This window comes from Eucalyptus grandis, chromosome 1 (assembly GCF_016545825.1).
Source record: "Eucalyptus grandis isolate ANBG69807.140 chromosome 1, ASM1654582v1, whole genome shotgun sequence".
In the NCBI taxonomy this organism is placed as follows: Eukaryota; Viridiplantae; Streptophyta; class Magnoliopsida; order Myrtales; family Myrtaceae; genus Eucalyptus; species Eucalyptus grandis.
This window is the reverse complement of record NC_052612.1, coordinates 27,995,135-28,010,556: the sequence shown is the minus strand read 5'-3', so window position 1 is coordinate 28,010,556 and position 15,422 is coordinate 27,995,135. Positions and strand designations below refer to the sequence as shown.

General features: G+C 39.9%; 2 protein-coding genes across 4 annotated transcripts; both read right to left on the bottom strand.

Annotated features, from left to right (window-relative positions):
• Positions 1–1,993: 1,993 nt before the first annotated feature.
• On the bottom strand, positions 1,994–9,394 carry LOC104439574 (thylakoid lumenal 15.0 kDa protein 2, chloroplastic). 3 transcript variants are annotated; one of them, XM_018875198.2, is made up of 7 exons: positions 9,067–9,392; positions 8,794–8,900; positions 8,318–8,408; positions 8,107–8,175; positions 7,918–8,027; positions 7,732–7,815; positions 1,994–2,014 (listed from the first exon to the last, which is right to left on the bottom strand). In XM_018875198.2, exons 1-7 carry the CDS (start codon positions 9,311–9,313, stop codon positions 2,009–2,011), a joined length of 714 nt encoding a protein of 237 aa, XP_018730743.2. In that variant the 5' UTR covers positions 9,314–9,392; the 3' UTR covers positions 1,994–2,008. The 3 variants fall into 3 exon arrangements, with proteins under 3 accessions (XP_018730743.2, XP_039163037.1, XP_010050932.2); XM_039307103.1 differs by lacking the exon at positions 1,994–2,014 and adding an exon at positions 4,607–4,657 and having other exon boundaries at positions 9,067–9,393; XM_010052630.3 differs by lacking the exon at positions 1,994–2,014 and adding an exon at positions 7,348–7,603 and having other exon boundaries at positions 9,067–9,394.
• Positions 9,395–12,420: 3,026 nt separating this feature from the next.
• On the bottom strand, positions 12,421–15,188 carry LOC104439587. The gene is made up of 3 exons (XM_010052635.3): positions 14,898–15,188; positions 12,951–13,029; positions 12,421–12,796 (listed from the first exon to the last, which is right to left on the bottom strand). The coding sequence occupies exons 1-3, from the start codon at positions 15,047–15,049 to the stop codon at positions 12,728–12,730; spliced, it is 300 nt and encodes a 99-aa protein (XP_010050937.2). The 5' UTR covers positions 15,050–15,188; the 3' UTR covers positions 12,421–12,727.
• Positions 15,189–15,422: the final 234 nt, after the last annotated feature.

Genomic DNA, 15,422 nt, shown 5'->3' with positions numbered 1-15,422 from the left:
ATTCCAATCAAATTTGACCGGCTAGTGCTGGTGAACAATTTTTTACTATTATTCTATTTTTAGAATTTTTAGATCTTTTCTTTTTTTTCCCTTTTTTTCCCTCTCCTCCCTCTTTCTTCTGACAATCGGCCAGGGAGGAGGGCCAATCACTGGACTAAGATTGCCGACCAGGCTAGACTAAGGGCGAGCTTGCCTTCCCGTCCCAACAAGGGCTCACCCCGCCGTCGTGGGGGAGAGGGCTGCCTAGCCACTAGCGGGGCGAGGGCAAACCTTGCCAGTGGATCGCTGGCAAGCTCGCCCTCGTCCAAATCCAATGAGGGTGAGCCTAGTGGATTGACAAGCTCGCCATCGCTGGAGGAGGTAAAGCTTGCCCAACCACTGGCGAGGCTCGCCCTCGCCCAGCCACTAGCAAGGCAAGCCCTCACCAAGGCAAGCCCTCACCAGATCTAGGCAAGGGCTTGCCTCGACGATAATTGGGCGGCCCTCGCCAAGCGACGACGGGCCGAGCTCGCCGCAGTCGAGCTTGGCAAATCCTCTTAGTCCAACAATCGGCCCTCCCCTCTAGCTGGTCATCGGAAGAAGGAAGTAGGAGAGCAAAAAACAAAAAGAGAGGAAAAAAAGATTAAAAAATTAATTGAGAAATTCGAAATATAATAATAATATTAAAATATTATCCATCGACGTCGGCTAGCCAAATTTTGGTGAAAAGACTGAACTAGCATAATTATAAAAGATTTATGGCTCAATTGACAAAAAAAAAAAAAGTTTCTGACTGAATCAGCACAATTGCAATAAGTTGAGAACTTTTTTGATAATGTTCCTAGTAAATTTATCACGAGTATACTACTTTTGAGATTTTTAGGATTGAAAAATTAGCTTGAGATAATTTTGTTATGTGTGTACCCGGTTATAGTTTTTCGTGGTATTAACCCTTATACTTATTTTCCTTCTTGACCTATGGAGATAGCTCACAATTCATGTGAGAAACTTATAGAAATATCACATATCCCTTGACTATAAGATCTATATGCTTCTTATATACATTCGATCTCCCTCCATATATACCTTTAAGCTTTTGGATTGAACTTTATAACACAATTGATAAATAATTAATTTATAAAAGATGTTTCTTCTTGGTCCTAAAAGCGGGTTGAGGGCTGACGTAGTCAGTTCATTCAAGTACGAGATGAAACTTACCTCTAAACTTCATACAAACCACAACTACTAAATTTGTTTTGTTTTATATCTTGAATAAGAAAAATTGTCACGAACAATCTACGCAAGTATGCTGCGTGTAACTTGGACCTGATCAGCATTTTGACGACAATGGGCACGGATCAACTGTCCAAGTAGCAATGCCACCGTTCACTAACGTCAAGTCAATCATATGATCTTTTAGGGTAGAGTTATAGGACCCAAACAAAGCAAATTCATTGACTTGGTAAGTCTTTTTTCTAGTCTTATATTGACTTGATAGGTCTACGGAACTAAACATCAGTTTTTTTTTTTCATCCCGAGAGATTAAAAGCTATTAGTCTTTGATAGAGAGCCTCTAAAGATGGCCTCCCGTGCCGGTTCTTGTTTAGTTAGGTAACAAAACACAAACAATTGCCAAACAGGTTCTTTCCTGTTTCGTGCCCAGAAACTTCCCTCTTTCATGTTCTTCCCGCACCACAGGACACTCATAAAATTCCAAAGTTCGATCCACCCAACACGTCTTGTACGACAAAGAAGGTGAAATTCCCCTCATGAAACTCGCAACATAAACTGATCCCTGCCATCTCCTCCAACTTTCTTTTGAGGCTAATCTGGTGAATGACAGGATGTTCACATCTCAAACTCTTCTTCTTTCTTCTGTTTTCCTCCTATTCTCTTATTGTCACCGAACTTCATGCGTGGCAGCATCTTTTACATTCATTGTTGGTGATACTATCGGCACCATCGGGTTTTGTAGTGCACAGACATGGTCATACGTTGCAAAGTTCCATTTTGATGTGGATAAGAGTGCTCATTTCTGCAGTGGTGACGCACAAGCTGACGATGAGGTGAAGTTGTTCTGCTTCTGCTCTCATATTCGTTGGGAATTCAGTTTTAAAAAAAAAAGTAGACAACTAAGCTAAATTCCAACTGATCTCATATCAAACTTAATGAAAACCACAAGACAAAGTCACAAAGTAAGAAAGGAAATTCCATCTAATAAGGTCAACATGAACACAAGAAGAGAGATCTCTTCAATAACTACAATGAATAATACCCTTTTGATCCATGTATATACTTGCCTTCTTGTTTTGGCAGGAACCAACTGGCAAACCTGGAAAAGGGAACGCCAGAGGCTCTAGCACCAAGAAGAACAGCAAGATACTTGGCATATTTTCAAAGGGTAGAGGTGGAGGAGTTAGCAAAGTAGGGAAGGTTGCTACCGGAAAAGAAGGTAAAAAGATTGTTCACCACAAAATGTTTGCTGTTAATCTGCTGAATCAGTAACTTTTCTATGATCTCGACAGGGGCTTATATTTCTGATCCAAAAAGAAAGCTCACGGTCTAATTGCGTTAGATTCTCCGGTTGCCATGCACATATTCATCAACCATATCTTATCTTACAAAAGTACACATATCGAATAAACATTATCGGCTTCTCTTTTCTAGCAAGTGCAAAAAGGAAAAGATAAAAGGTAAGTTCTCTTCTAAACGAAAGTACCCAGCTATTTAAGAGCTTATTTGGGACTGTTGTAGTTTCTTCTAGTCTGGGGTGTTATAAGCTGCGTTTGGGACCAGCATTTGGAAGGAGTTTTGGGTGTTCAAAGCCCATTTGGCCAAATATTGAGTGTTTGGGAACATTTTTTAAACTGACCTTGAGGAAATGTTGGCCTTTCAAGGCTAAAAGCCCAAGTTAGGTCCTAGGTTGCCTTAGACTTTCAGCATTTTCGAAAGGGCGATCCACTGTTCATCTTCTTCATCCTCAGATCCTCAGACATCGATCGGCTTGATTGCGATGGGTCAACGAAAGGCTAGAGAGAGACTAGCGTGGTTGTGGCTGGCCCAACAACCATCACTAGCCAGTCGCGTGACCTCGGCGAGGTGGGTCACCATGACCTTTATGACCTAGATCTAGGTCGTTGTGACCTCTGTCAAGGGCCACCTGAAGTCACGCGACCAAGCGGCTGCCTAAGGTTGCACGACTTGAGACGTCAGCCGCAGCGATGCCGATGGTTGCCTGCCCTTCGATGATCAACTATTTTTTTCCTTTCTTTTTATCACAAAAGTCCTTTTGTAAATGTAAATTTATCCGGACATTATTTTACTCAAAAGTACTTCACAATACACTTTTATATTACAATTAACCAAATGCAATTTGCATTTTGAAGAATTTCTTTAACTTAAAGTCACTTGCATTTTCCCATTAGCTTTCCCCAAAAGTCTAACCAAACGCACCCATAAACCGTGTTGTCTATGAACATTATCAAAAAAAAAAAAAAATTGCGACAAACTGTGGGTGCCAGTAATTTTGCAGTCTAAAATTAACTGCAGCCCAAAAGCTCCAAAAGCACACAGGTGCTTCCAAAAGTGCGTCTGTGTGGCTTTTGAGTTGCTTCCAGAACTCCAAACGTTTTTGCTTCCTAGAGCAGTAATATCTTAAGAGAGCCACAAGCACCCTAAGAAAGCTATAGCTATTGCAGAGAAACACTCACGCACACCATCACAGACATCCACTCTGCCTTGGAGCTATTCTGAGATGTATCAGTCTCAACTCACAATTTTATTATAGACTCACTTTTTAAGAATTCATTTTACGAGCTAAAAGTCTAAATGCTAGAAGATGCTGATGTATGTTAGTTGGTGTGGTCTTCGTGGTGGTGGTTGGGGGTGTTGGTGGGAGGGAGGGAGGAGAAGAGATGAAAATGAAAAAGGGAAAAAAGATGTTGGCTTATAAATGATATGTCTTATATCTAATACGGTAGTCATCGTGGAGATCAAGTTAAGATAAATTTGGCCTCAAATTCTAAACTCAGGTTGTCTCTCCCAATCTTTTACTAATGGAACTTTCCATAAGAAAAAATTAATAACTAATTGATATAAACCCATGTCCACGTTGTATGGGTGTGTCGCTAGTATCTTTCATGAAATACAAGTAGTTAATGCAAATCCAAAAATGCTCCATCGTCATCACTGGGTGGATTAACCGATCATGACCCTATAACTTGGAGAAATTCCCCAGTACTTCACAAGTAATCTCACACATTTTTCTCCTTTTTTCTCGGAGCACCTATTCTCAACGTAATGGTTCCTATATGTCCTAAGCATTATGCAGGGTCCAATTCGCAACATAATTCATCCTAACCCGACTCTCAAATCTTATGTCTCGAGAACTTATTTTCTACTTCCTCTTGGATTTGATCCATCAGGTGCCAAGGACTTGATTATTGACACTCTCTCCAAGAAATCAGCAGTTGTTGAGACTCTGAACAAGCAAAAGCGGAAGAGAGGACACAGGAACAAAGGCGTAAAAAGTATGATCAGCTACTTTCCCCTGCCCAGCCTAAAAGCAGCCATGGTAGGAATCACAAAAAAATGCCTAAGTTTGTCTGCTCTTTCTTTCTTTTGGTGTACTGAATCGGAGCTCCTAGTTAATATTATATGAAACTTCCAAGTCTGCAACCTGTAAAGGCCAAAGCAGAGAAGTTGCTTCTCCAAACTGTCCCTCAAAAGCTTGACTTTAACTGTTTTTGAACTTTTAGTGAAAATACAAATAATAAACCAAAATTCATATTATAAGGTATGACATCTATGTGTATATATGTTCTTTTTAAAAAGAAAAAGAAAATCACAATTGTAAGAACTGCAAAAATCCATATTACCAACTCAATCAAGGTTACAACTAAAAGCTTGCGCTGAAGTTATTTTTAAAAAGCTGTTTGTTTCTGCCAAATAGAGAGTATAACGCCCAACTGATACCCATCTTTACATGGTATGACCCATTTAGCAATGCACATGAAAACATAGACTCTCAAAATCTCACACCAGCTTTCCTCCTATTCCTTGGCTCTGTTCATCAGGTGCTAAAAACATTAAAGTTGAAAATGTTCCAAGGAAATCGGCAGGAGTTAAACAGGACGCAATAAAGGTAAAAGAGAGGTTCCAGCAGCAGCAAGAGCAAAAGGACAAGAAATGTGACCATCTGGTCACTTCTGCTCAGCTAAACAGCAATCATGGTAGGAATTAACAGGAAAGGAATCACCAAAAGTTGCTCACATGAATGGTGAATATGTGTTTAGAAGCCTAGATCTTTCAATGTAAAAGAAAAACCGACCAAATTTGTTTGAGCTTTCTATATTGACAGTATTCCAAGGGAACCACCAGTCATCACAAGAGGCAAAAGGAACTTAAACGAAAGAGAGCCCATTCAACCAGAAGAAGAATAAGACAGAGGTAATATTCTTACTAGCAGATGAAATCAAGCATAGCCTTAAGAGGACTTGTTTAATCATTGTTACTCTTCTACTTGTTTTCAGAGATTCTATAAACTTTCACATGATTAAAGTATTGCTATTATCATTATCATTTTTTTGGTGAAAGAGATATCTAACTGTGCATGGGTGGGTGGCTCAAGAGAGCAAGTACCATGGTTCTCAGGACCGGACTGCATTGTGATGGTTGCATTCAGAAAATACAAAAGTGCATTTCAGGGTATAGAGGTAAGATGGACAATCTTCGGTCAATGCTCAAGATTTGGGGCTTATTAACTATTCCAACTAAATGCGCGTGATCGTCCCAAGTTACAGCCAAGAAATCTAGGTAGAAACAATGTTAGATTTGGTCACAATATTTACAAAATTATATAAAGGATTCATGTATGTTGAAAAACCAATAGATTGTCATCACATGATTCCTTTAGACTTCTAATTCTCCCTACTAGGTGAAGAACTTTTTTTTTTTTTTGCCTCGCTCAATTATTTACCAACACACGACTTCTTATCGAGTGGGTCAATATAGTGTGATCCACCGTTCATAGTGAACAGAATATTAATGCAAATGTCAGAACTGAGGTACTCTACAAGTATATAAGTACATGTACTCTACAAGTATATGAGTACATGAAATGTTTACAAACAACAAAAAAGGGAATTCTACAATGAACTTAGTGCATCAACCCTACTTATTTTTTAGTGCTAGTACTCAGTAGCCTGTGGCCTTTCCAATCTCATGACACTAACCAATTTCTGCAGACATTACTAGCGTTCAGAGTATATGAAAGTCCCTATTATGAATGGCAGGAGTTGAATCAGTGGCTATAGATGCAAGCAAGGATCAAGTATCAGTGGCAGGGGTAATGGAAATGAAAGAATTTGTGTCTTACCTTAAAGACAAGATCAAAAGGAATATTGTAGGGGTTTCCACAAGAAAGGGAGTTGATAAAGAGAATAAAGACAAGGCAGATAAGGGCGGCCTTAGTGGTGCATTATATGATGTTAGCTCTAGTCATGGGGTCCTATGGAGCCACTTTGACTTATTCTATTTTCTATCATAGTTGTTACTACCCTACTATTCCTTCTTGATTAGAAGGAAACGGAACCTTACGACTCCAACAATGACAGTAAACACGTTCTGGGGTTTACACATACTTCTATTTGTTGTTATGATAGAAATTGGCATTCACAGCAAAATAATTTCTATGTGTGGTGGACCCTTATTCATGCCTAATGATTTTCCACGAAGCAGTGACGAAAGGTCAACAAATCTTTCCATTTGCTGGAGATTATGGCAAGAAAAAGGAACAAATTCTGCTCACCAAATTTTAACCAAAGCTAAACCACCAATCACTTTCTCATCCTATCACATATTGGAATTATGGAGAAATCCATAATGTGATTACAGTACTGAACCTTACCAAGGTTACATTAAATCAGGATGCTTCATATCAGCAGTACAATCTATTATATGCCCCTGACATTTTCAGTGATGAGAACCCTAATGCAGGCTCCATCATGTGATAGATCAGTTGTGCTTGAGAACATGGATTAGGAGAAATTGTGCTTGAGAATGCTATTTATAATCACAGATGCAGTGCATATACGTCTCTAAGTCAAAGGAGCATTTCCTAAGTCATTATGTTGACAAGTAGAAGGTAATAGCCCGCTAGAAAGGCGGAAATAAATAGAGTCCATTGTAACTTTTCATTTTGACTGTCACCACAAGTTAGGACACTCGAGGCCTGCTAACACATTTGGCCAGATCAGAGTGACTAAACTGGTTGTTTTCTGTCACTTGCTCCTGTCAAGAGGGGCTGAACTGTGCCATATAGGTGGATGCGGATTTGATATCATAATAGGTTAGTGCTGGCCACAGATACAAATGAAAAATGTGGTGGCCTACTATTTTATTTATTCAGCTCTCTGGTTTGGCAGTCAATATACAAAATTTCATGCTTGGTCGCATTAGCTTAGCTCTCTCACATAAAGTATCTTTGAATATTCCCTAACATTTTTTGATTTTGCATGTATGTAAAAGATCTGTATCTATCCCTAATTCATCCTTTTGAGACACCTTGCATAACCAGTTTCCTGTCCCCAAGCCAAACACTACTAAAGTTTCCGCTTCCATCTCCCTGTCGGACTGAAAAGCATCTTAAGTACATGATTCTGCAGATGAAATACATAGAAGAACAAAAATTTTCCACCACATAAAAAGGAAAATCTGGTTTGCACGATCTGTTGATCATGTACATTATTTTACCTCGGAACAGTTATTTGCACCCACAGGTTCCCTCAAGCAATTAGATATGGCCATCACAGCAGCTTCAACTGACGCATCTTCTCCCTGTTTAAGTCACCAAAATTCTTTAAATTCATCTCTAATGGGGCATGTGAAAAGCTCACATTCAAGGAGGTGAGACAAGTCCAAAAGTTGCAAAGTATTTACCTTCTCTTTCCAATAAAATATATTTCCATATTTTCCTGCCAAACGACTCCAAAAGCTACGCGGAATGTCTAAATCAACAGAAGCTCCAACATTGAAATTTATGATGTTACCTGTTCCAAAAACTCAATCAGCTTGATGATTCAATTATCACAACTATTCCAGAGAAACAATAAGATTCCACTAGATTACCAAAAGTTGGGTCAGCTACAAAGACAATTGTTCGATCATCCACGCTCCAGAAATCTTTAATTGCCAACCCTGTAATAAGTAGTAAAATTCAACCCTCAACAATCTCAATACATTCAACAAGATGATTTGACAAAGAAACCGAAACACGAGAATGCCGGGATGTCACAGAACAGGAAAAAGAACTATTCAATCTCTCGGAAGTATAGGGAACCTGGTGTATCAGGGTAATTCTGGGCTAGAACTCTCAACTTAAATCCAGTATCCTTTTCAATATCAGCAATCTCTTGTGCCAATCTTTTCTCCTGCGTATGAACCAAAATACCAGTGCCTTAAATAACTTTGTATAGGCTTCTTCTGTGAAACTTGAGCCCCTTCAATTGCACTGTGAGACTTTTCAGAATCTAGCTACTGAGAGCTCATGATGTCAAATTAGTTGATTGAGCTTTTCGATGGAACCAACACCATAGTTGCTTCCTGTAGGTCCATTTTTCCCCAAAGCATGAGTGTAAACAGCACCCCACCACTCATATCACAGAGCATGACGACACGACACTACCAACCAAAATCAAACGAAGTCCCTTTCATGAGATAATTCATCTACACCGTATCAATCCACATATATTACAAAATACAACTCCTGATAAGGGACACGCACCGACGAATGCACACGCGCACGCACGCACGCACCTGACCATCAGAGAGGAATCCGGCGACATCGATGACGGTCGTGTACTCTTTAGGAAGCAATTCCGGCTTGTTGACCCCGACTTTCGCCTCTGCAAACCCAACCGCTCCTGCAAACGTGTACCCTCTTCCATTTTCAGAATCTCCCCTACTATCCAGAACAACCAAACTAATAAAGAAAAAGACCATTTTCTCCTAACAGAGCCACTCGCACGCAATGCAGTCATACAGAAAGACTGAGCCCGAGTTTCAACCGCGCGCTCCGCGTCTACTGACCCGCGAGAGATAGTCCGACGGCGAGAGCACCGGAGAGCAGGAAATTCAAAGACTGCGAACGGAGATCCGAGACTGCAGTGCTCAAGCTGGACGATCTGCGCGTCAATGACGTCGGTATCGAGACGCGAGACCACGGCGGCAACGACGGCGACGGCGACGCCGAAGACGAAGTGGTGGTTGGTGTGCGCAGAGGAGGGAGGGGATTCGCAGGAGCGAGAGATGGGGAGCGAAGGCGGAGAAACGCCATGGACTTCGCTTTCGGGCAAGGATTTTCTGGATAAGGCGAGGGAGCTCTCCCCGCTGTACAGCAGGCCTTGCCTTCTTGCGTCTGTCGTTTTGCTCGTGTCCCGCGCCGACATTGTTCGTTTTTACGGTTAGGCACTTTGTTTTGACAAACGCAACGGAACAAACGGCAAAATTACCAGAGTTTTAAGCGTATGCTAATTCTTTCCAAAACTTTTAACAATTTTGTCAATGTGATCGTAAGCCTTTGCGCGAAATCCTATTATAAGATTTCATAACCGAGTTGACATTAGTGCTATAAATTGAGAACTGATTTGATAATTATCTCTGAAATAAAGCTACATAAACTAGCACTAACGATCGTTATGCAGTGACAGAATGATAGTGTCAAAGTTATCATGCTATTTCATTTAAGTAGCATAAAACAAATTCTATTATTTGATTCCACGAATAATATGCGTATTAAGAGTGGAATAACGTATGGACCAAAAAAAAAAAAAGAAGTAATATTGTCAAGACCCAATGCAATAATAAATATCATTTTGATAGCCAGTATAATTCTACATTACTAGATTTTGATGAAATTATGGAAGTCTTTTTTGAATATTAGTTACTATAATAATACGCGTAGTTTATTCATCAATAATAGTCTATAGCGATCAAAGTTGATTTTTTTTTATAGCCTATGAAGGAAGCAAATTCAATGGTGCAATGACTACTACCACGAAGAAGAGGCAATAAACTAGAGAACCTAGACCAATTTGGAAATTTGTTTGATATAGGGCCTTCGGCTTGAAGATCCTCATGCCTAAAATGGCTTAGACCGGCTTGGGATTATTTAAAAAAATAAAAATTTAAAAAAAAATAAGTTTTTTATTCTAGAAATGCTCTAATAAAGTCATACACAATTAAATAAATAATTTAAAATCAAATATATGAGAAAAGATGTGGTGGTGAGAGGATGAATTATGTGAAAGGACAGAAAACACGTAAAGACAATTTTCCAAGCTGAAATGGGCCCAAACGTGTTTACACGGAAAAACCCAATTCAGGATGAAGCCTTTTAAAGACATGCTTAGGTCTTTCGTATTGTACTTATAACCTCTGTAACTCCTCCCAAATCAAAATTTCTGCCTCATTGAGGTTAAGGTGCACAAAAGTATTTTATTTTATTGCAATTTGTAGATTATAAAGTAGTAATATGATAATAACATCAGGAAAAAAAATTAATACGAATAAAAAGTAAAAGAAACCGAGCCTGGGCCCAGGCTGGACCGGTTTAATTCGGTCCATGTTGTTTTTTGCTTTACCGAGCCGGGCCTAATCACTGGGTTCCTTTTGTTCAAACAGGGTAAAAAATATTTATTGCGAACAGATTTTACAGCTTTGGCTGTAACAGGCATTATTACATGAAGGGGGTCATGCAATATATAAGTTCAGTCTTTCGACTGTAATAGGAATTACGATGTAAGCAAAGAGATGGTAATAAAACTGCAATAACATACTAAAAACCTTAGTCCGATTAAAAACCGTAACACGCAATAAATATGTAATAGACACGTGATGTAATAGCTGCTACGTTCTAATTAAAAAAGGGGCCATTCAAGATTAGGATCTTCTATATCAGGATAACTGTGTTATAGATCAGAGGTTCTCAGGACTCTTCTGGTCATAGAGGTGCCGCCGTAAAGGATTAGGTTGTTTTGATTGCTTTGTAATGTTCTAAAATGTGATATTAAAAACTATATGAATATATTAGACTATCTTATAATTAAGGAGAGCAATTCAGAAGACTAGGAAACGAAATCTTCGCAGTCACGTCAAGGTGTGGTTGTAAGTCAGAACCCGCATATATAGAAAGATGCCCTCCGGCATCCGGTGCTAAGGCCAACAACCGATTAGGGGAAGAATAAAAAAAGAGAAAGAAAAAAAAGAAAGAAAAAAAGCTTGATTTTTTATTTTTTTTATTTTTGTTTCTAGAATTATTCAGGAAACAAGAAGTAACTATTTTTATTTATTTCTTATTTATGTTCTAAATCTATTCAACCACCGCGAGGAACTAGAAAATACTTGCCAACCAGCACCAAGGCCAGCAACTAGTTAGGGGAAGAAGAAAGAAAGAGAAAGAAAAAAAGGAAGAAAAGAAAAGGAAAAAAGCGATTCTTATTTCTAGAATTGTTTCTATTATTTTTTTTTAATTTTTTCCAAATACTCCTATAATATTTTTACTCCTAGGAACAAGAAAATAGAAACACCTGCTCTTGGGAGTGTAAGTATTCACCAAAACACTTTTTTTAGGGAGTACCTCTCTACAATCGGGTAAATTCATACTAAACCCTTTTCTTAAAGGATAAAATCCGATTTTTAATAATGTTTGGGACTTTTGTAAAAGGTAAGTAAACTATTGAAGTCCGAGCTTGAAAAACTCAAGTGAAGGGGTCGACCATGAGAGTTTGTACCATAAGAAAACCATCACTCACCATGAAAATCTAGCAAATAATATAAACCCTAACTCACACTCTTATCAGTATTCGCCTCCTTAGCACATCACATGCCGCTTCATCGCTCTCTCCCCGCCCCTGTCCACCACCCTCCATCCACAATCACTCCTCCACATGCAGCCATCCTCCCGGTAGGGGCTGGCAACAGCTAACGGTTGGTGAAGACAACCACGGGCAACCACGGGCCATTGACATCACATCAGACTCTGAAGCATGCTTGTTCCACGTGCTCTTTATTGCACCAGATAAAGAATATTTGGGGAGACAGAAAAATCACAGGGGCAGACATTGTTCTTTTGATAAAGAGCAAATAAAAGCTCTAATCGCAACTATGCACGTGCATAAAGTTGGGCAATTATCATGGAAAGAGAACAAAAAGTTGACGTAAGTTTACAGACGGACCCATTGTCCAGGAGGATCAAGTAATTTCACCCTACTTGGCGAGAAAAAGCTGAAACTACATCACCCTGGTGAGCAATTAGATGCAGCCTCGCATTTTTAGTAAATGATGCAAAACGGAAGTCATCGATACAAAGCGCTACGAGCAATATAAGAGGACAAGTGCTCCATGCACCAAATGAAATGGCTGAAACTAGTACTTACCTAAGCGTTGGTCAAGGAATACTATTAGATCATATCATTCAACCAATCCGTCACAATGATAATGATGCAAGCACACTAAGATGAGATGCACTTCAGACATTGCAAAAGTTCCTTAAAGCTGCCAATTCATGTGCATCCATCCAATTCACAGCAGCATAAGAAACCAACTGTTTTTGTTTTTGCTGAAACATTCAAACCAGGAATAGACAAGGTAAAAGGAAGAGAACCATGAGAAATACTATCAAACTCCTGAACAAGCGCATGTTATTTGAGTAAGGTCAGCACCCAAAGGCAACCCAATAAAATGATACTTCCTATGGGAAGTAAACAGGCCAATTGAAATAGTATGAGTCCCGGTGGTCCCTGTCCATGTACTCATTCCACTGCAACAACAGAAACATTTATCACTAGTTATGATATCTGAAAGGCGTTTTAATTGAGATAAGAAAAAAACCATCGGCAACCAGAATTGAAGAGATGCTCATAGACAAAAGACAAAGTTAGATTTATACACTGCTTGAAATCAAAAAAATGTACCTTGAATTTATATGGCTGATTTTTAGCCTTGGCTTTCTTCCAGTGATAGTGCTCGAACATCATGGCTTTGTCATGCCAGCTGCACAATAAAATTCAGAAAACATGTGGTGTGAATTACCAGTTACTACACAGCAATGAAGATTAAAAGAGACATCCACAGATGAGAGACAAGCATTTCTCAAAGCTGATTTTCAATAACCTAAATAATCTCACATTACCTTGCTAGCTACAAAAAAAGGCACTGAAATGCACAGATTTACACACCATAATCTTCTGCAGTGCAGTTAGACTAAAGGATAAATCATGCTCAGAGATTTAAGGGGATGAGCTTAATCAGTGCGTGCAGCTATCTCATCACCAGAATGGGATGAGCTTCAAATAAGCAAATTTATCAATTTGGCTATGCCAAACAGAACTTATTGTGTACAAAGAAGGTGTTAAAAGGTTAAAACTGGATGCTCTCCACCATGATACATGAACGTATACAGAAATTCAACAGCTTATGGCTTAATGGTACTATAATATAGTGTAAGACTCAGCCAGATCAATAATTGAAAATGCTATGAGCCTATGAGGTGCTTTAAAAGCAGACAAGTGACTTGGGAAGGGTCGAAAAGTAGTCCTCACATCAAGCTAGGACGCAGACCTTAACTACTGTTTAATTGTATCCCCCATTTTTGGCTCATTGCTGGGGTTCAACTCCAGCATGCCAAGCTAGGACACAGACCTCAACCTCTGTTTAGAATGCTTGATGGTGCTTGGATTGACATTATAGGCTTGTGACTCGTCGTAAAAGTTTCCTCAAGTACATAAGTATTCTTGAATAATGATTAGATAGGCTATCAAACTATGGGTGACACCTAATGTCCATTGGATTTTTTAATGCACACTGCTTCAGGAACCTTATGCTGCATAATCAGCAGTTAAAATGTACGCCCAATCAAGTGAAGCGGCAACAGTGCACCATCTATCATAGTCATAATTGTGATTAATCATGTTTACTATCAGAACATGGGAAGCTCATATTCCTTAAGCAGCAATGGTACTGCAAAATAAAAAAAGTCATTGGAGTGCAGAGAAAAGACAACTAAAACAAGAATGTGGCAAATAAAGATTAGAAGTGGCTAGATGTCATGAGTCATGACCCATGACGCACCAGCATCTACATCTAACAAATGCTGAAACTATGATTTCCAACATGTCAAGCAAATCGCTTCTTCCTACACAAATGCACATTGCCTTCTACAGTAATTTGATCCAAACATGCGAGCATCAAAGGAAGCAGACTAAGGAAGTGCTAGTGTTGAAAGATGCGTCAAAGAATGTGGTAACTACTAGTTTGATGCAATTCCGAGTACAGTTCTGCCAGCAGTACTAGTGCCGCTAACGGAAAAAACATCAGACCTATAATTGCTATCTCATCAATTTCAACAAGCCCATTCTCTCTTCACCACAATCTTCACGCCCAGATGAAAAATTCAAACGGAGATACGCAGCACCAACTCAAACCACCTATAGTCCCTCGCTGGTGAAACACGTATACGAAGTTTCCACTCTTAACTCTGATCCCCGAGTATTATTTATCGTTGAGAAACACATCCGGGTATCTACGCAGTCAAGGAACGGCTCAAAAAAATCCAGACCAACACACAAATTGCGACGCTAACTCGACAGTTCCGCACAAACCCATTTCTCTTCAGACCCAAATTCTCCATGCCCACGCGCAGAATTCCAACACAAACCCACATGCACACACGGCCTTAACGGCATAACAACTTGGATACGCAGTCATTTCTAGAGTTCCTCGCGACGAAAGGAAGGGGGCAAGAAGCAAAAGGGACGCGTCGCAAGCACTTTCGGCGGTTGCCGGCGTAACAAATTCCGGCAACCAACGATGAACCCATGGTAGAAGAGGCGGAGGAGGAGGAGGGGGAGGAGGGGGAGTACTTGAATTGATTGGAGAGCTGCCAAATGTAAGGGTTGGACCAGGTGAGGGCGGAGAAGGCGGCGGACCCGATCCATATGTTCACGAACCTGTCCGGGTCGGCGTGCGGCACTCCCGGGTCGCCCCTGTACGCGTTCCCGAAGTACTTCTCCATTTTCCTTTTCTCTTTCTCTCTCTCTCTCTCTCTCTCTCTCTCGCTGTCTCAGTGGGACTGAGCCGCCGAGGCTGAGGGCGGACGGACGCTCTCCCTTATCTTCTTCTTCCTTCTCCCCGGAGACACTCTTTTCGGCGGAAAATGCATAAACGAAAAATGGAAAACAATTTTATATTATATTATATATCTCATTTCCTTGCAATGGAGTACTTTTAACTTTCACATTTTTGCAATCGAGCCCTTGGATTTAGACCCAAAAAAAAAAAAATTTGAGCCCTTGGATCAATTAATTATCTTCTAAGGGGCTTAGATGGTTCTCTAGGGAAGCCCTTTGATCAATCGAGCCTCGTACATTGAGGAAATAACACAGATA

Bases quoted from the DNA above. Each gene is read 5' to 3' on its own strand.
- LOC104439574 (XM_010052630.3), bottom strand. From the start codon at position 9,313: ATGGCGTTTCTCCGCCTTCGCTCCCCATCTCTCGCTCCTGCGAATCCC. The intron at 8,176-8,317 runs GTTCCCTATACT...TACTTATTACAG, and splicing joins GAATTACCCTGATACACCAG to GGTTGGCAATTAAAGATTTC. The intron at 7,816-7,917 runs GTAAATACTTTG...TGACTTAAACAG, and splicing joins TATTTTATTGGAAAGAGAAG to GGAGAAGATGCGTCAGTTGA.
- LOC104439587 (XM_010052635.3), bottom strand. From the start codon at position 15,049: ATGGAGAAGTACTTCGGGAACGCGTACAGGGGCGACCCGGGAGTGCCG. The intron at 13,030-14,897 runs GTACTCCCCCTC...TTTATTGTGCAG, and splicing joins CAGCTCTCCAATCAATTCAA to CTGGCATGACAAAGCCATGA. The intron at 12,797-12,950 runs GTACATTTTTTT...CTGTTGTTGCAG, and splicing joins ATCAGCCATATAAATTCAAG to TGGAATGAGTACATGGACAG.